The following is a 26273-nucleotide window of genomic DNA, read 5'->3' as shown; positions in this document are numbered from 1 at the left end:
GTGGTGCTGGTGGTGAAGAACCCACCTGCCAATGCAGGAGACACAAAAGATGATGGTTCCATCCCTGGGTTGGGAAAAATCCCCTGGAGAAGGGCATGGCAACCCACTTCAGTATTCTTGCCTGGAGAATCCTATGGACAGAGGAGCCTGGCGGGCTGAACAGAGGAGCCAGGCAGGTTAGAGTCCATGGGGTCACAGAGAGTCGGACATGACTGAAGTGACTTAGCACACATGCATGCATGATGGTGCTATGTACAACAGGGAGTATGCAACTCAGAACACGGTGCAGGTGGCAGTCAGAAGCTGACATCCAGCAGTTAGATGCACTAAGAGGTACCCTTCTGTAACAATGGTAGAATGGCCTGGCCTCCAAAATGAAGGGAGTTGCTGCATTGCTATGTAGGCTATGGGTGTTGTATCTGCCAGCAGATGTGCAGTACCGTAATGACTGGCTCAAACATAATGACCCCTTGCCCTTCTGGGAACTTCACCGACTTTGAAAAAGCTCCATGTAGGGAAGTGATCATTTTGGAACCCTGGGCTGTGTTCATTGAGAGGCTGACGAGAGCCAGAGGAAGAATTAGCAACCTCCCTGCTAATCTGGCTCCTAGTACCATACATTAAGCCAACTAGTAAAAATCATTATGAAGTTTTTGCTGAAAGGGCAAGTGTAGAAAAACATGTTTCTAAACAGAATAACAGTCTTTGCCATTTTTTTCCAACTTGCATACCATCTGGAAATTCTGATTTTTTTTTTTCAAAGGGTAGGAAAGAAATGTGCTCCAGGCACAAATAAATGTTTACAGCTGAGTTATAAACCGAGAATGGTGGGGCTTAAAACAGACAGGCTGGCAGTGATGGAACTCAAGCTGCAGTGAGACAAATAACGTGATGAGGAGCTGGCCAGCTTGTTCTTGCACATTGGCCCTTCGGAACGGGAAGTCCTGCTTCCTACTGACCTCATCAAGCATCTAGTTAAGAAGAAGTCCTCATTACAGTTTGCCCCAATTCTTAGAAGATAAAGAAGAAAGATAAAGTGGCAGGATTGTCTACCTTGACATTCTGAAGGCAGCCTTTGCCTTTGGGAAATACAGCACCTCATAAGAAGTTGGCAGTCCGTGGAGGCTTGTTAAACGGACTGACTGTGAGACATGATGATGATGTCAGGAACAACAACAAATATTCATGGATCTCTTATTAGTGTCTGACATCCTATACCGTGTTGTATAAGTGACATCTCATTTATGCTGGACAGCAAGCTTATGAGGGGGTACCATTCTACAGATGATGACCCAAGAGGCCGAGGGAGGGCAAATGACCTGTTTACATTCACACAGCTGCTAAGTGATGGAGCTGGTGGTTGTATCCCATGAGACCAACCCCAGAGCCCTATATTACAGAGCATTTGTCAATGCAAAGTCACCAAGATTATATTAAACCCAACTCTCAGTCAAGAAGGAAAAATTGATATATTGGTGTTTGGTCTTTCTCCCTAGTCTCTTATAGTTTTTAGTTACAGACAAGTCCAAGGAAATTAGAAATGGGTTTGTACACAATCAAGAGCAGTCACCAACATTTTCCGTAAGGGGCCAGATAGTAAATATTTTAGGTTTTTGGGGCCATCTAAGCTTGGCGGCACCTACTTAACTCCCCTGCTCCAGAGCAAAAGCAGCCAGGCACAATGAATAACATGGCTGGATTCCAATAAAACTTTAGTTGAATAAATAGACGGCTGGCCAGATGGGGTCCATGAGATACAGTTTGCTGACCTGAGATCTAGAGGATGCCCTGAATGTAAAATGAGTGAGAGGTTTTGAGAATGGTCCATGAAATTCTATTTGGGAGTTTATTCTTTCTTAAGATCAGTGCCCAAATTGGCTACATATGATGTGCCCTTTAAAACTTCTTGTACACTTTGCCTCTGGGCCTGGCCAATCAAACTGGATTCCCTTATGCTATCTGACCAGGTCAGAACACTGTATTGAATCTTTGTTCTCCAGGCTTATCTCATCCCAGATCTATAGAAAAAGTGCTCCGTGCTCTTGTAATGAAGATGTATGAGTTCATTCCTTTTAACATAGAAATACACTCGAGATGGTGAGTGATTCTGGCAGTCTGTGGGCTCCCTTTCCTTGATGTGAAATCCAACACCCAAATCAACCACATTAAGGTTTAATTGAAAGAGAGAATGGAAAAAGAGAGAAAAAAAAAAAAAAAGAACCATGAACAACAACAAATGGAAAAGGGGAGACAAAGCCCACAGAACATATACTCTCCCAACTAATTAATCAAGGGCTTTGCTTCCACTAACATATCCGACTGTGTAGGCTGCCCTGTCTATTAGATTCCTTGCCAAATCTGAGCAGTGTAAACACTCCTAAAGACCAGGTAATGAAATCTCTATCAATGTGCCATCTTAGATGGGACTCACATGCCTGTGTTTTGCTTACATTTTAATTTGTGTCTGCTGGATACTTACCCAGTAATTGCTTAATAAGATTAACCTTCCTGGCAATGTGTGGTGGATTTTGATGAAAACATTATCGGAGTGAAGGATTATCGTATAGCACAAAAAAACAGAGGGGGTGGTATTTAATTAACTTATTGCCAATATATCTTGATTGTCTCTTTGGAACACTGGAGAAGTAGTCGATTGGAATTGACTCAGGTTATCTAAATGTATAGAATGGGCGAGTGCGGAGGACGTGGGCCACTGAGTAAAGAGATTCAAACCCAGGGTCACTGCCTTTCGAAAGTGTTAGGCGGGTGTGTGAAAATGTAAACCATCTGAGTCGATTTTAAAACCAAACTTTTCAACTTAGCAAGAGATGTGATCTCTTTGGTCACAGGGAGAATACTGTTTTGGTGTTCAGAAGAAGGTGTTCCGAGTTTTATCTCAGCTTTAAGCGATTTGAAATGCTCAGACTTTATCATAAGAGTTCTCTTGACAAAAGAGACTTCAGGGACTTCCCTGGTACCAGTAGATAAGAATCTGTGTGCCAATGCAGGGAACAGGGGTTCCATTCCCGGTCTGGGAAGATTCCATGTGTGGTGGAGCGACTAAGGCTCACGAGCCACAGTACAGAGCCCATGCGCCCCAACTGTGATGCCTGGGTGCCTGGAGCCTGTGCTCTGCAACGAGAGAAGCAGCAGCAATGGGAAGCCTGTGCACCTCGATGAAGAGGCGCCCCTGCTCGCCGCAGCTAGAGAAAGCCCACAGGCAGCAACCAGGGCCCAGCGTAGCCAAAAATAAGTAATTATTTTAAAAACCACTGGACAATGATTTGGAAACCCCTTTGCTGTCTCAGAACTCAATTGGAAAACATTCTTTTGTGTGTGACGTTATGTGACTCACACACTGTTTTCAAAAGCAGGTTGCATCTGAGGGGGAAAATTCTGGTCTTTTCCAAGATACTGTGAAAACTGTTCCTTTGTTCATTGAGAGACATCATACTCTTAGTTAGGAGTTGTTCTCTTCAGGGAACCTTCTGTCCTGCTGCTGTGGGAGGCTCAAGTCTGGTGGGGGTTGGAAACAAGGCTTAACCACACTGGGAGAAGAGGCGGACCTTCATTTATGGGAGTTAATGCCTATTGGGGATTTCCTTTTGTGAAGACTGCTATTTTAAAAGTGTGGATAACCTCAGTATGTATGCACACATAAAATATATCCCTGTGCAAAATACATGCATATTCACTTTTCAACGTATATTCTGCACTCTTTTCAAAGGAAGGGGTGCTGATTTGGAGAATAAAGGACACTTGTGGATCAGACATAACAGAGTCTCCCCAAAGCAGTGTTTCTCAAAAAGCAGTGTCACAGACATTTTGGACGGAAAGATTCCTCATCGTGGGAGGCGTTCCTCTGCGCTGCAGGCTGCTTAATTGTATCTCGGCCTCTACCTACTAGATGCCAGTTGCATCTCTTTTAAAAGTGACAATCGAAAAAGTCTCCGGACTTTGTCAGATATGTCCCCAGGGGGCAAAGACACTGCAGCTGAGAACCACTGCACTAAAGGGAACTCAAGTTACATTTATGGGTGGTCAAGTCCTAGAGGAGAGCAGACTGCAAATCTGGGGCCAAGAAATTTGGCTCCTGGCTTTTGGGTCAGTGAAGACAAAATATACTGTTCATTTTCAGGTCTGGTTTTAGTCACCTGATAATGGAAAGCACATAATTTCATCCTCAGATAAAAACTTTTTCATGCTTACTTAGAGGTAATTCAGTGTTTTGATTAGGATAGATGAGGAAAGTGATTCTTCGAGCCTGGCTCAAAAGATGAAAAAGTCACACTTGAAGCACCAGGACAGCTCAAGAGAGAGTAATTTAAGCAACATTAGCATCTCAGAGATGACTAATGTATACCTCTATGTGAGGTATACACATAGAATCTGGAATCTTCTTTGTGGAAAATGCCTCACCTTGGGAAACCCCAACAACTCCCCTAAAGATACGCATGACAGAGACCTGAGTTCAAATTTGTACCTGCCTACTTGTTTGATTTGGGGTAAATTTCTTGTTTTCTTTTCTCTCTCTCTCTCTTTTTTTGCTGTACCATGCAGCATGAGGGATCTCAATTTCCCCAACCAGGGATCAGACGCGTGCCCCCTGCAGTGGAAGCGTGGGCTTCCAACCACTGGACTGCCAGGGAAGTCCTGGGGTAAATTTCTAAAACATCCTGGGTCTGTTTCTTCAAGATAAATTTTATCCCTTTAGAGTTATTGAAGTCATTCTGCATTAAACCTAGCACACAATAGGTGCCCAATAAATGTTTCCCTCCCATCACTGAAATATCTCTCCAGGGTTTTTTTAAAATGTGGAGTGAACTGCCTTGTGAGCTAAGAGGCAGAGTGAAAAATTCTGTGTTTGGATAACCCTTCCAGGCAACCTCTTCCTTTCTTGATTTCTGTCCTGAATCAAGCATCCTTCTCCCCTCACCCACATGCCAACCCACCCCATAGTGCCACTGGCTGCCTTGCGTGCATGCTAAGTCACTGTAGTCGTGGCCGATCTTTTGGAACCCTATGGGCGTAGTCTGCCAGGCTCCTCTGTCCATGGGATTCTCCAGGCAAGAGTACTGGAGTGGGCTGCCATGCCCTCTTCCAGGGAATCTTCCAGACCCAGGGATCGAACCCACACTTCCTACCTCTTACGGCTCCTGCACTGCAGGTAGATTCTTTACCGCTGAGCCATTGTTGTTCTTTAATTGCCCCACGGTCCCACTCCCCCACCGTTCTGTTTTCTCTCCTCCTTCTTAGCACCTTTTTAGCACCTATTTTTTTTTTCCTGCAAAAATACAGTTGCCTCATTGCTTTCATAAACATTCCTATTGTCCCCCTTCGATGTTCTGCCAAGAGAAGCTTTGTTTCCGAGTTGTCAAAACTCTTTTCTCTTCTCTCCCGAAGTGGAACCGCTCGGGGTCTTTCCCTTTCATGCCTTGCCAGGCAGCGCTTCCTCCCAGGGGAAGCTGTATCTCTCCCCTCGGGAGAGGCTCCCATCTAGTGTGCCGCCTGCTGCTCTCAGCTTTCCCCATCAGGCAAGACTTCCTCCTGCTGCTTCTGCTGCTGCTGCCCCAGCTGCTGCTGTTGTTGCTGCTCTTGCCCCGGCCTTGAGATGCTTTCAAGTAGCTGCAGAGCGTGCCAGTCGCTGCGGATAGCTTAGGTATGCACATAGCTCCAAGCTGGCACCTTGCCAGCTCCCAGTGGCTCCAGCCAAGCCCAGCTCCCAGACAGGGACAGCAGACAGCTTGGAACAGGGGCACCTGAAAAGGGCAGTTCTTTTTCCTCCCCTTTTCTCCTTTTTTGCATACCTTCCAAGATTTGGATCAGAAAACCTGAACCAGGTGGCGGGGGAGCTCTGACTTTTCCTGTGACCTCAAGAGGGCAAGCTGCAACTGTAACCTCACCTTTGCCTCCAGATGGCATTGTTGCCACATCATCGCTTCCTGGTAAGCCGGTCCTTATCCCATTGTTAAAGGTGTGTCCATCTGCCGGCTGGAGTTGCCAATTGAGTCCGAGCAGATGCATTGCTGCAGGAGAGACAAAGTAATGAAAATATGAATAGATAATTCAGCAATGCAAATGTCAAGGGGGAGGGCCAGGTGCTTTTTCCAAGCGGCTGCCCTTGAAGGAAGCTGCAGTTCAAAAATGGCTTGCCCCAGGCCACAGGGATTAGCTAAATGCAGAAAGCAAGTAGGTCTGGATGGGCTGGGTTTCCTCCTCCAGTGGAAAGGAAACAGCCTTGCTGAGGGTGGGACAGCATCCCTTATGGTTGGGCAGAGGAGAAGGGAGGAAACACAGCCCAGACCTTCCAGAAGTGCCCCTGCAAAGGGGAACATGCCCCTTTGGACTCACTGTGAAGGGTATTCTCCATCCCTCTGGGCCTTTCCTGCTCTCTGGACAGAGTTGTTTATAGACTGCTGGTCCAGGGGCATTGACAAGGATGGTTTTCCTCCAAACTGCTCAAAATCTAAGCCTGTTTCAAATCGAGGCTCCCCAAGTGGGACCAGACTTTTGGTCTGGTTCAGGTGAGACTACACCTGTGTTGAAATACCCATGTAGCCCCCAGTAGCTGCAGTACTCCTTGTTGCTGTTGTTTAGTCACTAAGTCATATCCAGCTCTTTTTCTACCCCACGGACTACAGCCCAGCAGGCTCCTCTGTCCATGGGATGCTCCAGGCAAGAGTACTGGAGCGGATTGCCATTTCCTTTTCCAGGGGATCTTCCTGACCCAGCCATTGAACCCACGTCTCCTGGTTGGCAGTAGTACTGGCCCACGGGAAGAGCCCACCTCCCAGACTATTTCAAACTTTAAAGATAGTTTTCCCTCCCAGCCCTCCTCCTCACCAGTGAGTACCTTTCTGCCTATGGTGGAAAAAGCCAGGGGGTAGCAGTGGAATGGGGTCCTTCTCTAGAAAAAGTACAATGACAATTCCCTGTCTTTCCCTCTAAAATCCTTCCCACTTGCCTCACCCCGACACCTCCCCAGAATACAGAATGAGACAGAGTTCGGAACACTGCCTCTTCTTTGCTAAGCAAACAAGAACGCCTGCAAAACTCTTGCTTCACTCCTAGGCATGCCTCAAGCCTCCAGATACACACTTCTTTCTTGTTGTCCTTGTCGTTCTGTCGGTGCCAACTCCCCACATCCCAGGTCATTGAGCAAACTCAATGCCCACCTACATCTGCTGGTTCTCAGTAAGCTGTTTTTACTGAGCACGAAAGGCAAGTTCACACACCTGCATCCTTTCGAAGTCCGGGTCTAAGAAATGCTTCCTTTGCAAAAACATAAGGAGCTCCCTTCCCTGCATAGTTCTCACCCAGACAATAACCACCCTGTGTCTGTCTGGCATTTCCACCGGACACAGGTTGATGCCGTTGCTATGTTTCCAGCACTGTGGGAGAGAAAGGGCTGTTGACAGCGAAAGGTTCCTGGTATGATGCGGGGATGGGAGAAACAATTAACCACAGGAAACGCAATTAACAATGCTTAGGAAATTGTTCACACAGCAATTAATTCTGCTTGCTTACCACCACCTAAAGTCAGGCTGCATTGTTTTAAGGTTAGAAAACCTATCTTCAAACTTTACAGCTCAGATTGATGGCTGTGGATGAAGGTGGCAAGGTGTCCTTGGGGGCATGTCTGCTTTTTTCTTACACACGCCCCTACCTCATAACCAAGTTTTCTTTCTCTACATTCCTCTGAAGTGCACAGCCCACTGTTGCAACTCTTCGAGATGATTCATGCTAATAAGTGACATTCACTGTACACTTTCCGTCTGGGTAACACCTAATTTTCTCCTGCAGTTTATCTATTCTATGTAGGTCACTTACTTGAAGAGACCAGATCCGACTGCCTCAAATAATGACATATTTTCAGCGTACAGAGGTCAGGACATGAGAACTAATTGTGGCAGCTTCAAGATAACGATAGCATCTGATTTGTAATTACCAGGTGAAGGGAGCCAAGGAATTAGCTATTTTTAAATGATTTTTTAAAAAGTTACAATTGGTTATTGGGCCTTGCCTCAAGCCGGCTTGCTGCTACATGGGAGATGCAAGGAGGGCCTCTGTGTTTTAAGAGAGACGCAAACACATATTGCAGGTCTAGCTGGGGCCCAGGCCTTACACGATTTTGCCTTTTCACATTTAGAGAAGGAAGCGGAGGGTTCATCAGTCAAAGAGGATAAACAACCTCCCCAGGTGCCTTCTCAATATGGAAACTCTTGTCAAAACTGCTCCCCTCTTGAGGTTGTTGCTGTTTAGTCGCTCGGTCATGTCTGACTCTTTGAGACCCCATGGACTGTAGCCCTTCAGGCTCTTCTCTGTCCATGGGATTTCCCAGGCAAGAATACTGGAGTGGGTTGCCATTTCCTTCTCCAGGGGATCTTCCCAACCCAGTGATCGAACCTGGGTCCCTGGCATTGGTAGGCAGATTCTTTACCAGTGAGCCACAGGGAAGTCCCTGTTCCCCTCTCCTGGTATTCAAACTTGCCATTTCAAGGTGCAGAACATGTTTCAGCCATCAGCTTTGGAAGATCAGCAAGCAAGCAATACCCCAATCTTACTGGATAAAGAGAAAACATCCAGGAAACAGTGGCCTCTGTTTGCAAAGATGCCTGCCCCCCGCCCCTGCTTTTTATCTTGGGTTCTATAGCATCTCTTTATTAAAACAAAAAAAGAATTCTGAAAGCAAGAAAACCCCAGGTGGGATGAGAAGGGTTCGGGTTAGAGTATACAAGTAACTTCTCAGAGAACTCCCAGAAGTGAAAGGAAAAATAAAGTGAGAAGAAGATTGGAAAAGGACAAGAGCCAAATCGATGGTGCACAGGCTCTGTCCTCCCAGTAGAAGCCATGTAACTCAAGCTGCAAAATGAAACTCAAGTTTGGGCGTATGTTCTGTTGTTGAATTGAACTTTAACTAAAGAAATGAGAACTATATCAGATGTAGAACCACCTCTTGGTTTTTTCTTTGCGGGGGCGGGGTGGGAAAGTTTGAAACAGACTTTTGCTTGCACTTTTTTTTTCCCTTGGTCAGCTATTCCTTCTCTCTTCCTTGAGTAGGAAAATGAGACTCTCTTTCTGGACTGTGGGGAAGGACCAAAGTGTCCTTAGGATAAAGACTCAGGGGAGCTGTGAAGTAAATGAGTTTCCTGACTAATGAGAATTCTGTTTCTTATTCTGCTACTGATTGGCTTGATGGTGGGGGCTGAGAAATCAGTCTCTCAGTCAGTCTCTCTCTCTACCTGTTGTAAAGGTTTCCCTTTACAGGTAGGATAATGGCTGCTTAGGGCCAGAGGGAGGTTCAGCATCTGCCACCCCCTGAAGACTTAGCAGAATGTCTTGAATATAGAAGACACTCCATAAGCGTTCATTACAATTGGTAATGACACATGGGGGCAGATGTGAAGAGCTGGATTGTAGGATACGGTACTCCGATAAATAAAAAATACATAATATGGATGTGTAAAGGATGGAATGATACTGGCAGTAATACGGACAGTGCTGGCAGTAATACGGACAGGTCTGCGAAGAGAAGCATTTTGATGATTAGGATATTAATACCTGCTGCCAGTCCTTGGATCCCTGCTATAGGCAGCCCCGTGGCAGACATTCTACAGATATTATGTCAAGGCTCACTGCTTACAGTCGAGTGGGTGCTATCATCATGCCCATTTCACAGACAAGGAAGCTGTTGACTATTAAGTATGATCACAGGGGGCTTTTGGAATCCCAGGAGGATTACAACATGAGGTGGTTGGCTGCTTCATACTTCACAGTGATTTGGTTACAAATTCTGGTTCGCAACAGGATCTCAGCCAACCTGGTCTCATAACTCATGATTAATCTCCCTATAGTCTATGAAGTGCCATTTTATTGGGCTGGCCAAAAAATTCAGAACATTTTATGGAAAAACTCAAACGACCATTTTGGCTGGCTCAATATATAGTTAGCATCCTTTTCCTGGGGCAGGGGCTGGTTTACAGCTCCTCACCTTGTTGATTTTTACCACACATGCTGTACACCTTTTCCTTCTGCCACATGATCAGCTTGGGTCTGGAGTGAAGACAGCATGGCCTGGAGCCATGACTGATCAGTGATAGAATACAGAATGAGTGCGGAAGGGAACTGTTACTGTTGCAAGCAATGGAGAGTTTAGGGCACTTTGTTACAGCAGCATGCTTGAGCCATCTTGACTGATACATTTAAGTATACGGGATGTGAGAAATTGTACATTTATACCTTAGGTGTCTGTGCAGACCTAGAGTTATTTACTTACAGGGTCAGGATCCTTTCTAAAAACCAGCTGGGAAGAGTTAGCACATATTTAGGGCCACCGCATTTTTTTCTCTATGAACAAGTAGCTCTTTAAACATTAAGTGATGATATCTCCAATTCTGATCTACTCTCAGAATCAGACTTAGAAAGCCAAGAAGACTCAGGGAAGAAGCCCATTGCTTTTTCATCTAAAGATTTTAGGTGAACACTGGCCTCATTGTTTTCTTCCCAAAGACATCTGGATGCAGTGGGGGTGGTCCCCTCCTCTGCTAGCCACAAATGCTCCAGCAGCTCATCCCAAAAGGTCCTGTTCAGGCCATCTGAGGGTCAAGAGTGAAATGAGTTTGGGAGACCCTTTCCCTAATGTTATTCACCCCCTACCGACAGCCAAAATGCACAATTTATCATGATTTGACAGGCTCCACTCCAGAGAGACCCTGGGATGGAACCAGGGGGCTCCACAGGGCAGGAGGGACAAAAGAGGAAAAGCCTCCAAGTAGAAGTTCATGTAATGAAGGGGCAGCTGGGAAACCAGCCACTAAAAACACAATAGGCAAACAGACTCTGAAAGTGTCTCTGGCTAATTGGAGAAAACTTTCATCAAGTACTAAAAATGCACCAAGGCAGGACCGACAGACCACACACAGACCCCAGATTTCAGCAGGAATAATAAACAGACCTACCTGGAGTGAGGGTACTGTTTTCTCAGTGAACTTGCCTGTGTTTGTGCCAGATACGCTCTGATTGAAATACTCAGGGGGAACCAAAGCAAAGGGAAGGTAGAGGGGCTGGTGGCAGGTAAAAGAATTCTCTAGCAACCGCAAGGGCAGGAGACTGGAGGCCTGGAAAAGTGGCAGCTTGGAACCGGGGTTGTCTGAAATAGTAATTAGGCTATGTGTGGGCCCTGCTGGGTGCCACTTAGAACCTTCCGTGCTCACTGGCTGGCAGAGGATCAAGTTGACAAGAGGGCCAATCAATATGTCAGCAACGCTTCCCAGAGAGCTGCTCAGCCCCTGCTTGTCAAAGAGGGCAAACACGGGGGCCACGGGGGTTCTGTGTTTGCCGAGCAGGTCCCCAGGAACCGGGGCTATCTTTAAAGATCAGCTTTGTCGATACATAAATGGAGGAAGAGACTGGGCTTTCCTTTTGAAAATGGAAGCCTTCAGGCCAAGCAGAGCTTAGGGAGGGGGCCAGGGAGTCGAGCTCGCTGGGTCTTGTGGCTCAGCCTGCGAGAAGATTCGCAAGGGCCTTAGAGATGACAGCAGAGCTCCTTTGGAGACCAGGCAGGCTGATAGGGAGGGTCAGGGCTGGGTCTCCCCACCCTGACATCAGCAGATCAAGCCAACAATGCCAGGGCTCCTGTGGGAAATGTACCCAATTTGGAAAGGGCCCCTGTCCAGAGGAGAGAAAGAATCCAGGTGGAATACTCTGATCTCTAGTGCACCAATGCTAACCTGGAACTTGCACAGGCAATCTGCAAAAGCACTTCTGCAAGCAGTAGTGAAAATTAACACATGCAAATGAGCCCGCTCAATGATGATGGTGACAATTAACATTTATTTTGGCATGGAGCCAGGTGTTGGGCTAATTACAGTGTTTGCATTATTTATTCATCATTTATCATTCAGCATATATTTATTGAGTACCTAGAGTGTGTTAGGTATGTATTCCTAGGTGCCAGGAATAAAGCCATTTAACCAGACAAATCCCTTGCTCTCATGGAACTTACATTTTAGTGGGAAACAGAAACTAAACACATAAATGAAAAGTAGGGTCCAGGGCTAGGAAATGCCAGGATATGGGGGATGGGGAATGGAAATTTTTTTTTTTTTTGCTTGTTTAAATATAGCGGGAGACCTGGGTTCGATCCCTGGGTTGGGAAGATTCCCTGGAGCAGGGAAAGGCTACCCACTCCAGTATTCTGGACTGGAGAATTCCATGGACTATACAGTCCATGGGGTCGTAAAGAGTCAGACACGACTGAGCGACTTTCATTTTCACTTAAATATAGTAGTTTAGTAGTAGTTTTAGTTGCTCAGTTGTGTCCGACTCTTTGTGACCCCATGGACTATGGCTTTCCAGGCTCCTCTGTCCATGGGATTCTCCAGGCAAAAATACTAGAGTGGATTGCCATTCCCTTCTCCAGGAGATCTTTCCGACCCAGGGATCAAACCCAGGTCTTCTGCATTGGAGGCAGATTCTTTACCAGCTGAGCTACAGGGAAGATCCTGTTTAAATATAGACCAATCAAAAATAATGTCTGTAGTGGGGAGGGAGGTGGGAGGGGAGTTTAAGAGGGAGGGGACATATGTATACCTATGGCCAATTCATGTTGATGTATGGCAGAAACCATTATAATACTGTAAAGTAAAAGAAAAGGGAGTGTCCTCCAGTAAAAGAAAATAAATGAATAAAAATGACATCTGTGATAGGTAACATTTGAGCCAAGCCTTGAAGGAAGGAAGGAAGCAAGCAAGCAAGCAATTTATGATGACATCTGGGGAAGAACAGAGAGAAGGCAATGGCACCCCACTCCAGTACTCTTGCCTGGAAAATCCCATGGATGGAGGAGCCTGGAAGGCTGCAGTCCATGGGGTCGCTAAGAGTCGGACACGACTAAGCAACTTCACTTTCACTTTTCACTTTCATGCATTGGAGAAGGAAATGGCAACCCACTCCAGTGTTCTTGCCTGGAGAATCCCAGGGATGGGGGAGCCTGGTGGGCTGCCGTCTATGGAGTTGCACAGAGTCGGACACGACTGAAGCGACTTAGCAAGGTCTGTGGCCTGCGATTTGTTTTGTAAGTGAATACTGAAATGTCTCTGGTCAATAACACTTGGGTAATTACATCTCTGGTCAATAATGTGGTAAGTGACTAGCCCAAGATCCAGAGCCAGTAAATGGGAAGCCTGAGATTCTGACTGAGACACGTGTACCTGCAGAGTCGACCACCATGCCCTCCAGCCAGTGACTCCCTCCACCAAGTCCTGACTGGAGGCCACTGGGCCCTCTGAGTTCTTTAAATGAACCACGGCTTTGCCAAGACGGAACAAGTCAGGTGGGCTACAGAATCTCTTCCTAAATATTGTCAAGGCTCACTCGGGAACAGACACCTCCTTTTGTAAGTAGTGATTAGTCTTCTATAAATATAAAAAAACCAGTGTGCTATTTAACTTAAAGGAATGGCCATTGTCTGGAGAAAATAAATCTGTGTGGCAACTTCAATTTACAGTCTGACTGCCCAACCATCAATATGTTTGGTGACTTTTTCCAGGGTCGGTTTGCTTATCATCCTTTGGGGACGCGGTAGACGACAGCATGTCTTCCTACTTGAAGGGAGGGGTTGCTGCAACGTATTAATTATCCTTTTGAGGAAGGCTGTTAGTGCCAAAATGACCTTCTGCCTAAAAGAAGAGCTGCAAACAAAACCGTGAGAGAGAACATTCTTGGAAATGCCTAAAGTCTTAAAGGAGTTTTAAACAATTAAATCTTAAAGGAGTTTTTTTTTTTTTTTTTAAATCCCTTTCAAACGGCCATGGTGGAGTGATTTCTTTTATTTTCGCCCTACTGTACTGCGATACACTGAACGGAATAAACTTTCAAAGCACTGCAGGGAAGTTACGCCCACAAATCCCTTTACTACTAATGGGATTTGTGCACCTATCTCCCAAGAACGCTCTGAAAACTTACTTGCCTGTGTCCAACTTCCAGCCCGCAGGTTCCAAAATGGTCGCAAAGTTTACAGCCCAGGAATTACATGGAAGAGAAAAGATGAGCTGTAGATGACCATATCAGAATCCTGGCAGGACCACAGGGAGTGAGAGGGGCTTGGGAGAAATGGACCAGCCTCTATCCCTCTACCTGCACTCTCTCATCCACCAGCCACGGTGCCACAATGGTTCCCCACACACGCTTTGTCTGTGCCTTTCTCATTCTTGTCCCTCGAAAAAGTAGGGAGGATTTCTGGCCCCTCCTGCATGTCTGCCATGAGGACAAGGAGCCAGTTGCATGAGGCAGCCCTGAGACCAGAGAGCGGTATGTTCCGGATGCAAGAAGAATCCACACGGAGGGACCAGCACGTTCATCTATTCTTGTGACAGGCTTGGAACGGTACAGCGAATGGGAAGTGGTATGAGATTAATCAGTTCCTGTGTTTAGAGGAAACAAATGGGGCTCCTTGCCACCTGAGGGTGCACGGGGCTCCCACCTGGTGTCAGTCCCACTCCCGTCGTCCCCATGCGCCCACTGCACTGCAGGTAGCAGCTGTGAACAGTGTGGGTGTGTGGTGTCTGCTGTGCTCCGGGGACCTCTATCAAGGCCCCCCAGCTCCCAGCATCACTGGGCGGATCGATATGTGAGACAGACACACACACTCATGGCCACTTTCTGTTTCTCGTGTGGGGACCCCAAGAGAATACACTGGAGGAGAGGTGATGCTGCTGGAGCCTCCCATTGTCCAACGAGCCAGCTCATCCTCGGGCCGATAAAACACACACCCGGAGCCATTCAACACACAGAGCATCATTTCCCACCCCAGACTACTCCGTTCCTGCTGTTATTTTTCCCGGGAAAGAACTAAAATAAAAGCCTTTCTTTCTCCAAGAAAGGACCCATGTGATCAAAATACCTTTAGAGAATGATAATATCGGTAGGTTTTATTCTGCAAATATATCACGGTCTCGGATTTTAAGAGCTTTTGTGATAGCAAAACACATCCCCACAATCCTTCACATACACCTCAATGCATCTTTCTCCCCGCCGCCCCCCCTGAAGATTACCATTCAGGGTTGACAATCCAAACAATACTCAGCTCTCTTTAAGGAACAGCAACCAGAAGTCCTGTTCAAGAGGGTGCTGGTCCCTAAGACCACCAACTACAAGGGAAGGCGATGTGGACTGCGCGTGGCACGTGGCCACTGGAATCCTAGGAAGCAGACATTATAAATGTTTTAGAGGATGAGATGTCATATCGATCAGGAGATGTGCTGTTTGTGCTGGAACAAAGAGGGGGAACTCTCTTTTGAAAATAGCCTTCTGTAAGCGGGAGTGAGGAGAGGGGTCTGGAAGGTGACAATTAGCGTGGTGGCCCTACTCTGTTCTCTCAACTGCTGAAAATGAGAAGGAGGGTCCAGACTCACTTCCTTCCCTGAGACCCAGGCAGCCCCCAGCAAACTGCTCCCAGTGAGCCTTCTGAGTGAACTCAGAGCCCACAGCCAGGCAGTCTGAGAATGGCAGCCAAGCCAGAGCAGCTTAGCAACAGGGTAAAGAAGGAGCTATCTCCCTCTCCTGAGTCCCTGAGAGATTCAGCCCCATCAGGGTTCAAAGCCCTGCATGGCTACTCATAAGCAGATGACCTTGAACCAATGAATTCACCTCTCTGAGCTTTACATTCCTCAGCTAGAATAAAAGCTAACATTTTTATAAAGTACTGATTCAGTGGCCAGTACTGAGCCACTGAGTATGCATTACCTTACTTACCCTTTACAGTAAATCCAGAAGTGGGTTCTGTTATCATTCCCATTTAATAGATGAAAAAATTGAGCCCAAAAGGTGTTGGGAATTTTGCCCACACTAACAGGGCTCAGAATTGGGGAGCTGATTATGGAATCAAGCACATGGTCTCAGCCATTTATATCTCTATGGGGAGAGGGGTGATCAAACCAACCTTGCAGGGTGTAGTCGGTATAAAAGAGGCAGGAACCTGGGGATATCAAACACACAGGAGGCACTCAAGAAATGTGTCTCACTTCCTGTTGGGTCTCAGATCATTTTGTCATGACAACCATGGTGATCGTGGCTACCTTTTATTAAGCCCTTAATGTGTGCCAGGCATAGATTTTATGGAGTGTGTACATTATTCTCCCATTTCACAGATAACAAAATTGAAGCTCAAGGAATTGATATAACATGCAGCTGGTGAGTGGTTGAGGGGTGACTTGAACCTGAGTCCCGTGACACCTATAGCCTGAGTACTGACTGTATCACTCAGCTCACAGCAGGACAACTGTCAGCTCAAGTCCAATACCAGTGGAGATGGGGGATGTATATTCATCTAGATAGCCCTCCCCCATTGGCATGAACCCCTTATCAGAGGCAGCCTTGTGGCCTCCTTTTCTGCATCACATTAGGAGGGAAGAGCCACAGTTAAGATGGGCTCAAAGGTCATCTGGTCCAGATCTTTGCTGTACAGATGGTACCCATGACAGCCAATGACTGGCTGAGCCTGGGTTTGAAACTTGGTCTCTTAATTCTTTGTCTGGTGCCCTCTCTGCTGTCTCTTCCATTTCCTTAAAGACAGAGAAGCTGATGGGCAATGAAAGGCCTTAAAAAACAATGAAGGCACTGCAGAGAAGCCATCTTCTCTGACCTAAGATTTTTATTACTATTATCTGCAATGCAGGGCATGAGCAAAAATAGCCTGTTAATAAATTAGTCAACAAACTGGGCTTTATTGTTCTTCCTGATTCTAAGTTCATTAGCTAGGGTTTCTATGACGAAGTACTTCTGCTGCAGAAGTTCATTCACACCTGGAATCTAAAATCACTATTTTTCTATTTATTTCTACCTGGTCCAAGGATGCCATGGTTGATAGAGATGTGATTCCTCCTGCGTGTCAACTTGGTAATTTTTCAGGAGTGAGAAATGAGTTGAAGAAATAAGGATGTTGAGCAAATCCTGTATGTAATTCTCATTTCATTTGGTCATTTGTTCAGCAAAGCCAAATTAGGCACATGGGGAGGCTGCCAGTGTTCTTTTCAATTTTTAATTTCTGACATGGTTCACTCAAGGATTTTTTTTCAACTCCAGAATAAAAAAATCTCATGTTAGAAAATTGGACTTGATCTTTTTCTTAAATGGTTTTAAGTTAAGTGGATTTCACATGCCTAACCTGTAACATTTAAAACTTGATTCTTATGGAAAGAAACATTGAATTTTAAAAGGAGTTAGTTCTTTCCCCCAGAGCCTGATCATAGAGTGGGAAGTGAAAAGTTTCAGAAATATGGTAGTCCTGGTTCTCTGATATGCTTACTATTAACATGGTCAACTTTTTAACTGGGAAAAAAACTGCTCTAGGAAAAAAGGGATACCTTCTTATTGCAATGCAAACCACCAGTATCCATCAAAAGAGAAGTACATTTTCATCTGCAATAAGATAAATGATACAGCTAGGCTTATTTTGAATTTTTGACAATTTACTTAGTAGAGCTAATTTCAGGGGTTTTATAGGACACTCAAGTTCCACAGATTTCTTTCCTGCTGAAGGTACACGTTAGTTTCAACAGGCAGCAGCATTGTAACCACCAAGGCATTTCTGGCTTATATAAAGCATTGCAATGACAGCAGAATGACATTTTACACACCCTCCCTCTTCTCTTTAGCTGGTGACCCCTCCCCACCTTGGGTACAGTGAAATGTGGTTCTGCCAAAACAATAAAAGTTTGTTAAACAGAAAACCATGTTATATTCCTTCAGCTTTTACATTTAAATGAACTACAGTGAAATAAAGCGAAAAATTCAGTTCACATGCGGCTACTGGACAGTACAATTCCAGACCACTGGGGCTTACAGGGGTTCTTCTAGGCCGATTTCCTCCTCTTTGCTCCCAGGATATTTTGTGCCCACATCTCTCAGGGCATCTACAGCTTTATGTGGTAATAACTTATTTGCTGGTCACCCTACCTCCCCTCAAACTCTGAGCCATGAGCACCTTGAGGGGTGAGAGTGAGTCTTTAGCCAGCTCATTTCAATTTGCCTGCAATGGAGGAGACCTGGGTTTGATCCCTGGGTCGGGAAGATCCCCCAGAGAAGGGGATGGCTGCCCACTCCAGTATTCTTGCCTGGAGACTCCCGTGGACAGAGGAGCCTGGCAGGCTACAGTCCACAGGGTGTCACAGAGTCGGACACGACTGAGCAACTAACATACTTTTCAGTTTGCTGCAGCAGCCTGTATCAGGTTTAGAACACACTAGCGTCCAAAAAACATTTACTGAATAAAAGAATAACTTGACAAGCTGTGTTTAAAAAAATGCAATTAACAGAGGTCTTTCAGTGTACCAGGCTAAGAATAATCATGGCGATAGTCATAAGCAGTATCTACCGAATCTGGACTTTGTATCAGGCTCTCAATTACTACAGGCATTTCTCATCTGAATATCCTCTTGCCCCTAAAACATCATCTTTGAGGCAGGACTTATTATGTCTGTTTTATAGATGAAGAAACTGAGGCCTAGGGAGATTAAATAACTTAACCTACTCTCACACAGCTACTAAGTGCCAGAGCCATATATTTCTCAATCCCTCACTGGTGGTTCCCTAACCTCAGTCATCATGGACCATGTTCCTGATTTTTTACTAAATCCCATCTCCACTCATCCTATTATTTCCTCACTACATTTTAAAATCACCCTTACCCCCCCTTAAAATTTTAATCCACTTAGCCTCATCCCAAAATAGTATCTGTGAAATAAAAAGCTTGATGTATTAGTTGTAAGGCTTTGTGATAATGAAAATAAACACAGAATTACTGAAATAAAGACGTGTGCCCACACAGTTCACAGTGGTCTGCCTCCTACACTGGGCAAACACCACCCCCTGCTAGACTGCCTCTAACTTAGAACATTCGTCTTTCTATTTCCAAAGACCCACCATTATTTCTGTGTTTTTCTGCCCTCTACAGTAGTCTAAGAGAGGAAAAAAATTAACAACACCAGCAGTAGAAGAATGGGCTGGAAAGAAGGCTGCTCCTGCCTGTCTTCTCTCATTATTTCTTAGCTGGATAAAAGCAAAACATAAATGAACCACAAGACCTGACCTCCCACACAGTCCCTCCACCTTGAGGCTTGCTCTTTATATCTTCAGTGCCAGAGGACTAAGACGGCTGAAGGCAGGCTGGATCCATGGGGTCAGTCCTTCCTGCTGAGAGCCTCCCTACCATATACCAGGATCATGCCAGGATAGTCTGGAACCTGCTGGAATTCAAGAGTCCTGATCCACACCACCTGCTGCCCACAAACATATCCATAGCCCAGACCACCATGGATGTCTTCCTGGCCATTCCTGTTTCTATTTAACTCACAAATTCACTGGCAATCATTGTGCACCTACTATATCCCAGATACTACAAACACACCATGCAAATCTCTTTCCTTTTTTTAAGTGTTATTGACGTATAGCTGATGTAGAATGCTGTGTTAATTTCTGCTATATAGCAAAATGCTTCAGTTGTGTGTCTGTATATTCTTTTTCATATTCTTCTCCATTATGGTTTCCCACAGGATACTGAATACAGTTTCCTATGCTGTAAGTTGTTGTTGTTCAGTCGCTCAGTTGTGTCCAACTCTGAGACCCCATGGATTGTAGCACACCTGCCTTTACCATCTCCTGAAGGGCCTTGCTGCTTAAGCCTCTTGTATATACTAGTTTGCAATGTGATTTTCAATAATAGTCAACACTATTTGGTGGTTGCTGGGTGCTAGACACTTCTAAAAGGTTAAATATTTAGCCATGAAATATTTGATAGATCAAATGTGGTAGAATATCAGTAATTTCCAATGGTCCAACTTAAATATATTAATCATTTACTACAATAGCTCCAGAGACAGATATTTTTATTATTACTCATTTATATCTGAAGAAACTATAGAAGTGAGAGATTAAGTAACCTGGTCATCCAACCACCAATAACAGAGCTGGGCTTTGAACTTGGAAACTCTGGCTCAGAACACTTAACCATAATGCATTCTGCCTCTCAGAATAAAAGTGTCAAAACAGAATGCTACTTTCTTTCTGCCTAAAGACTAGAAGCTACACTTCAGGTGCATTGTGGGTAAAATATACTTTTATGGAGACAATGGAACATGTAGTTAGAGCAGCTTAGCAGCCAAAAAGACTTGGCTTCAAGCCCAGGTCTCCCTGGCCCTTAGGTATCTGAGATTCTGGGAGTTTTGTTTAGTCTTTTGACTTATCTGACCCTCAGTTTCCTCATCTGTAAAGTGGGAATCTTCACACTCCCTACCTCCCAGGAGAGATCGTCACATTTAATGAAATACAGCATGTATAACACTGAGCCCAGCTTGACAGAGTTACAAGCTCAATAAACAAGTCATTGTGTGGATTGGCCAGAAATAACACTATTTGGAGAAAAGTATCTTTCAAATTCCAAATCGCTCGATTATAAGCAAATAGTCATCCCTAAATTGGAGATGCCCTGCATTCTGAATGAAAACCTCAGAATCCGAAGTGGAAAAATACTTAGGGGTCATCTTCTCCAGACTCATCTTACAGAAGAGGTGACGGAGCCCAACCGAACAGGGGTTAAACACCTTGGCAGGGAGGCCAGGCGCTGTTCTCGAGGAGCACAGACCCCTGACCTCACTCGCTTCCACCTTGCTGCCTGGATTCTTAAAGTCATCCTTTTGGGGAGACACTTTCAAGTGGGATGTCAGACCTGCTGACCCGACTCACAGAGTCCATGCGTGTGTGGTGTCACTGGCAACACGAAGCAGTGCTGGGAGGTGCAGTTGGAGTGGGAAAGGGAGGTGAGGGGGGATTCTAAATGATTTCTATCAACCTTCTCCAAAGCTACCACCAAAACACAGTCCAAGTAAAATCAGCATCTTTTCTATGCAAATGTAACTTCAACACAAGCCCTCCAACCTCCCTCTTTCTACCCAGATTGCCACCTTGAATCCCTTCCTGTGTTAATATTCAGGAGATGCTTCTGTGTAAAAAACATTCAATAGCAATATTTCCTACATTTACTCTGATAGTCACAAATTCAGCCTGCTCACATGGTTAGGTTTGTGCAGTGTGGGAGAGCCCAGTTAACGAACCTCCTCTAATCCTTGACTGTGAGCCTGGTGCTGAGCCAGGCTCAGGAGGGGAGTGGTTACCAAGACGCTGCTGCCCTCCAAAAGCTGCCTGTCCAGGCCAGTGGGTTCAGGCCATGGTGCCCAGACTAGCAGAATCAGCATCCTCTGAGAGCTTGTTAGGAAATGCAAATTACTGGGCCCTACTCCAGACCCATAAATCAGAAACTCAGGCACGGGTGGGGCTCAGGTATCTCTGGATTAACAAGCCCTTTAAGAGATACTGATGGATGCTCACGTTGGAAAACTACTGGTGCAACAGCAATGAGTAAAGCAGAACCCGAAGGGTGGGAACAAGCTCCCCTTGTCCGTTTCCACAAGGGTGGAGGAGGTGAGAGACCCAGAACCTCCTGCCAGGTGCTTAAGGTCTCCTCCCACACGAGACAGATGTCACAACCAGCTAGGAAGACGCAAGATGGAAAAGAGATGCTCAAGCCAGAGTGGAAAGATGGGAACAATGCCAGAACCAGACCTGAGCCAAAGTGAAACAGAGAAGCGGGGGAAGTTCCTCCCCAGCCTGCCTCCTCTCCTCCCAGGGTCTGCTGTCTGTCTGCTCTGCCTATCTGGGAAGACCAGCTATCAGAGACCCACCAACACCTCCAGATTCAGCAGTGCCACTCGTATGAATGCCTTCCCATCACACTGGAAGCTTCCTGGACTCCCATCCAACTCACTCAGAACTTTGCTTTCCCAACTATCAGCCACCTCAATGCATATGAATTCAATGAATGTCCTCCCCCGCTTATAGCAACTTCACATTTTCTAGTGTTAATAGATGTGTAATCATAAGGGAGCTTAAGCCAAACATATAAACTCTCAGGGTGGAAATTTTAGGCACTGTGCCTAAAATTGGGGAGATATTTTCAGAGAGACAACATTTTAGACAATGGCTGCAAGATGGCACAAAGGGAGGGTTCCCCCCTCCGCTCTCTGGTCAGCCCTGACTGCTGACGTGCAGACTGAGGGCAGGAAGGTCTTGGCGGATCTGAGCTCTGTTTGGCAGAAGGATTGCAGCCCCTTCCTCCCATCAGGCACAGTGCTGTCCAAAGAGATGCACTGAGGTAGTTGTGGCAGGGACTTCTGACAGGAAATATCTGTTGGTGAGCATTCTTGGGGCAATTTCTTTTCTTCTTTAGCCCGGGAGGCTGAACCCACGAGTCTGAGCTTAAAAGCTATGTACTAGCTCAGGACCATTAAGGCTTAGCCTGACGTAGCTTCAGCAGAATAGGGCAATTTTTGGAAGGCTGTTAAGACAGTTCATGGAAGTGCAGGAGGACCTGGCCCACTGTCTGTCTCAGCTGGGGTCACAGGTCCTGCCTTGGGCCTGTCACCGTGGCCTTGAAGGAAGATAACACCATGGGCCTGAACTGAAGACAATATGCAGAAGGTGCTGTGTATAGAGACCTGGTCATCAGGTGAAGATGCCACATCTGAGCCAATAAAAATACAGGATGCTAGTTACATTTGAACGTACTAATTTAGGACACACTAATTCTAAAAGCTTTACGTGTTACTTATCTGCAACTCAGATTTCATTGGGGTTCTACAGTGAATCTGGCAGCCTTGTCACCAAAGGAACTTGTGGGAGTCAATCAGGGTTCCTATTTTGTATATACAACAGTTTGGTAAAACCCTTGAAGAGGTACAGAGTTCTTTGTGGAGCAAAGTACTGTCCATACCCAGAGGTGCCCAGACACTGCTCCCGGTTGTGTTGGGACGGCTGTCTACGCAGATGAGAGCCTGTGGCAGGCATTTGCATTCTTCACCAAGTGTAAAAACTGTGGCTGTCTGCTGTGTAAATCTTGTGCACAATACTTTTTATCAACTGTATGGATTCCCAGATGGGACCTGGTGATTTTATCAGAAAATTCATCTAGGATTATTCAGTTCAGTTCAGTTCAGTCACTCAGTCATGTCCGACTCTTTGCGACCCCATTAATTGCAGCACGCCAGGCCTCCCTGTCCATCACCAACTCCTGGAGTTCACTCAAACTCATGTCCATCGAGTCGGTGACGCCATCCACCCATCTCATCCTCTGTCATCCCCTTCTCCTCCTGCTCCCAATCCCTCCCAGCATCATTGTCTTTTCCAATGAGTCAACTCTTCGCATGAGGTGGCCAAAGTAGTTAGAGGGATGCAAATTATACCTACAACTAACTATTTAGATCACACAGGTCAGAATGGCCATCATTAAAAGGTCTACAAATAAAGTCTGGAGGCAGTGAGCAGAAAACGGAACCTTTCTACACTCTCGGTGGGAATGTAAATTGGTGCAGCCACTATGGAAAGCAGTATGGAGGTTCCTCAGAAAGCTAAAAGGAGTCACCATGTGATCCAGCAATCCCACTCATTGCCATTTATCTGGGGAAAACTTTAATTTGAAAAGATACAGGGAACTGTATGTTCTTAGCAGCACTATTGGCCATTAGCCAAGACTTGGAAGCAACCTAAATCCCCATCGACACAGGAATGGACAAAGAAGATGTGATACATTATGAACCATTGAATACTACTCGGCCACAAAGAAGAACAAAAGAATGCCATCTGTGACAACATGGATGGACCTAGAGATTATTATAGTAAATGAAGTAAGTCAGAAAGAGAAAGACAAATGCCACGTGATATCACTTATACGTGGAACCCAAAATATAGCACAAAAGCGCTTATCCGTGAAACAGAACCAGACTTACAGACACAGAGAACAGGATTTGTGGTTGCCAAGTGAGGGGGACAGCCAGGGAGGGATGGATTGGGAGTTTTGGATTAGCAGATACAAGCTAATATATATACGATGGATAAACAACAAGGTCCTACTGTAAAGCACAGGGAACCACATTCAATACCATATAATAAAATTTAATGGAAAAGAAAAACAGAATTCAGCTAGCATCAAATTGATATTTCACTCTTGCCAAAGCTATTCCAAATCCTGAAAGATGATGCTGTGAAAGTGCTGGACTCAATATGCCAGCAAATTGGGAAAACTCAGCGGTGGCCACAGGACTGGAAAAGGTCAGTTTTCATTCCAATTCCAAAGAAAGGCAATGCCAAAGAATGCTCAAACTACCACACAATTGCACTCATCTCACACGCTAGTAAAGTAATGCTCAAAATGCTCCAAGCCAGGCTTCAGCAATATGTGAACCGTGAACTTCCTGATGTTCAAGCCGGTTTTAGAAAAGGCAGAGGAACCAGAGATCAAATTGCCAACATCCGCTGGATCATGGAAAAAGCAAATGAGTTCCAGAGAAACATCTATTTCTGCTTTATTGACTATGCCAAAGCCTTTGACTGTGTGGATACAATAAACTGTGGAAAATTCTGAAAGACATGGGAATACCAGAGCACCTGATCTGCCTCTTGAGAAATCTGTATGCAGGTCAGGAAGCAACAGTTAGAACTGGACATGGAACAACAGACTGGTTCCAAATAGGAAAAGGAGTTCGTGAAGGCTGTATATTGTCACCCTGTTTATTTAACTTATATGCAGAGTACATCATGAGAAATGCTGGACTGGAAGAAACACAAACTGGAATCAAGATTGCCGGGAGAAATATCAATAACCTCAGATATGCAGATGACACCACCCTTATGGCAGAAAGTGAAGAGGAACTCAAAAGTCTCTTGATGAAAGTGAAAGTGGAGAGTGAAAAAGTTGGCTTAAAGCTCAACATTCAGAAAATGAAGATCATGGCATCTGGTCCCACCACTTCATGGGAAATAGATGGGGAAACAGTGGAAACAGTGTCAGACTTTAATTTTTTGGGCTGCAAAATCACTGCAGATGGTGACTGCAGCCATGAAATTAAAAGACGCTTACTCCTTGGAAGGAAAGTTATGACCAACCTAGATAGCATATTCAAAAGCAGAGACATTACTTTGCCAACAAAGGTTCGTCTAGTCAAGGCTATGGTTTTTCCTGTGGTCATGTATGGATGTGAGAGTTGGACTGTGAAGAAGGCTGAGCACTGAAGAATTGATGCTTTTGAACTGTGCTGTTGGAGAAGACTCTTGAGAGTCCCTTGGACTGCAAGGAGATCCAACCAGTCCATTCTGAAGAAGATCAGCCCTGGGATTTCTTTGGAAGGAATGATGCTAAAGCTGAAACTCCAGTACTTTGGCCACCTCATGCAAAGAGTTGACTCATTGGAAAAGACTCTGATGCTGGGAGGGATTGGGGGCAGGAGGAGAAGGGGGCGACAGAGGATGAGATGGCTGGATGGCATCACTGACTCGATGGACGTGAGTCTCAGTGAACTCTGGGAGTTGGTGATGGACAGGGAGGCCTGGCGTGCTGCGATTTATGGGGTCGCAAAGAGTCGGACACGACTGAACGACTGATCTGATCTGATCTGAAAGCCCCCCTAGAGACATCTGATAGCCAGCATGATACTACCTAACTGGTCCAAGTCCCTCTCTTAGGCTGGATGTCAGTACCCTCTTTCCAGAAGGCTCACTACAACCCATTCATAAGGTCTTTTCTTCTCTCATCTCAGCTGAAAATTTGAAACCTAAAGATCTCTGCCCAGTGGTTCAGTGGTAAAGAATCTGCCTGCAATGCAGGAGACCTGGGTTCGATCTCTGGGTTGGGAAGATCCCCTGGAGCAGGGCACAGCAACCCACTCCAGTATTCTTGCCTGGAGAATCCCAGGGATGGGGGAGCCTGGTGGGCTGCTGTCTATAGGGTCGCACAGAGTCGGACACGAACGAAGCAACTCAGCAGCAGCAGATAGTCTCTTCATGTTCAAAAACCTCTCTATTGTCTCACATGTGATTTACACAAATAAATCTCGAATGGTAGATTTTCTGTCAACCCCACAAGAGGCTTCTCTAATTCCATACCAAAAAGGCAGCCCTACTTGATCCCCAAACTTGTGTTTGCTCTTTAAAACTCATACATACATAGTCAGTAGACAAAACTACACAGAATAAAACACTACCCACATTCCACTTGGAGAAGGCAATGGCACCCCACTCCAGTACTCTTGCTTGGAGAATCCCATGGATGGAGGACCTGGTAGGCTGCAGTCCATGGGGTCACTGAGAGTCAGACACGACTGAACGACTTCACTTTGACTTTTCACTTTCATGCATTGGAGAAGGAAATGGCAACCCACTCCAGTGTTCTT

The 26273-nt window shown here is 45.6% G+C and overlaps 1 protein-coding gene across 1 annotated transcript in view; it reads right to left on the bottom strand.

Moving 5' to 3' along the window:
• The window catches only part of TENM2 (teneurin transmembrane protein 2), a 1056669-nt gene that overhangs the window by 242084 nt on the left and 788312 nt on the right, over positions 1-26273 (bottom strand). Inside the window, exon 6 of the mRNA XM_010863352.1 lies at positions 5904-6026. Coding sequence (XP_010861654.1) covers positions 5904-6026 — 123 coding nt within the window. The remainder of the gene's footprint in view (positions 1-5903; positions 6027-26273) is intronic.

This window comes from Bison bison, unplaced genomic scaffold (assembly GCF_000754665.1).
Source record: "Bison bison bison isolate TAMUID 2011002044 unplaced genomic scaffold, Bison_UMD1.0 scf7180017864490, whole genome shotgun sequence".
In the NCBI taxonomy this organism is placed as follows: domain Eukaryota; kingdom Metazoa; phylum Chordata; class Mammalia; order Artiodactyla; family Bovidae; genus Bison; species Bison bison.
This window is presented reverse-complemented; position numbering and strand designations above follow the sequence as displayed.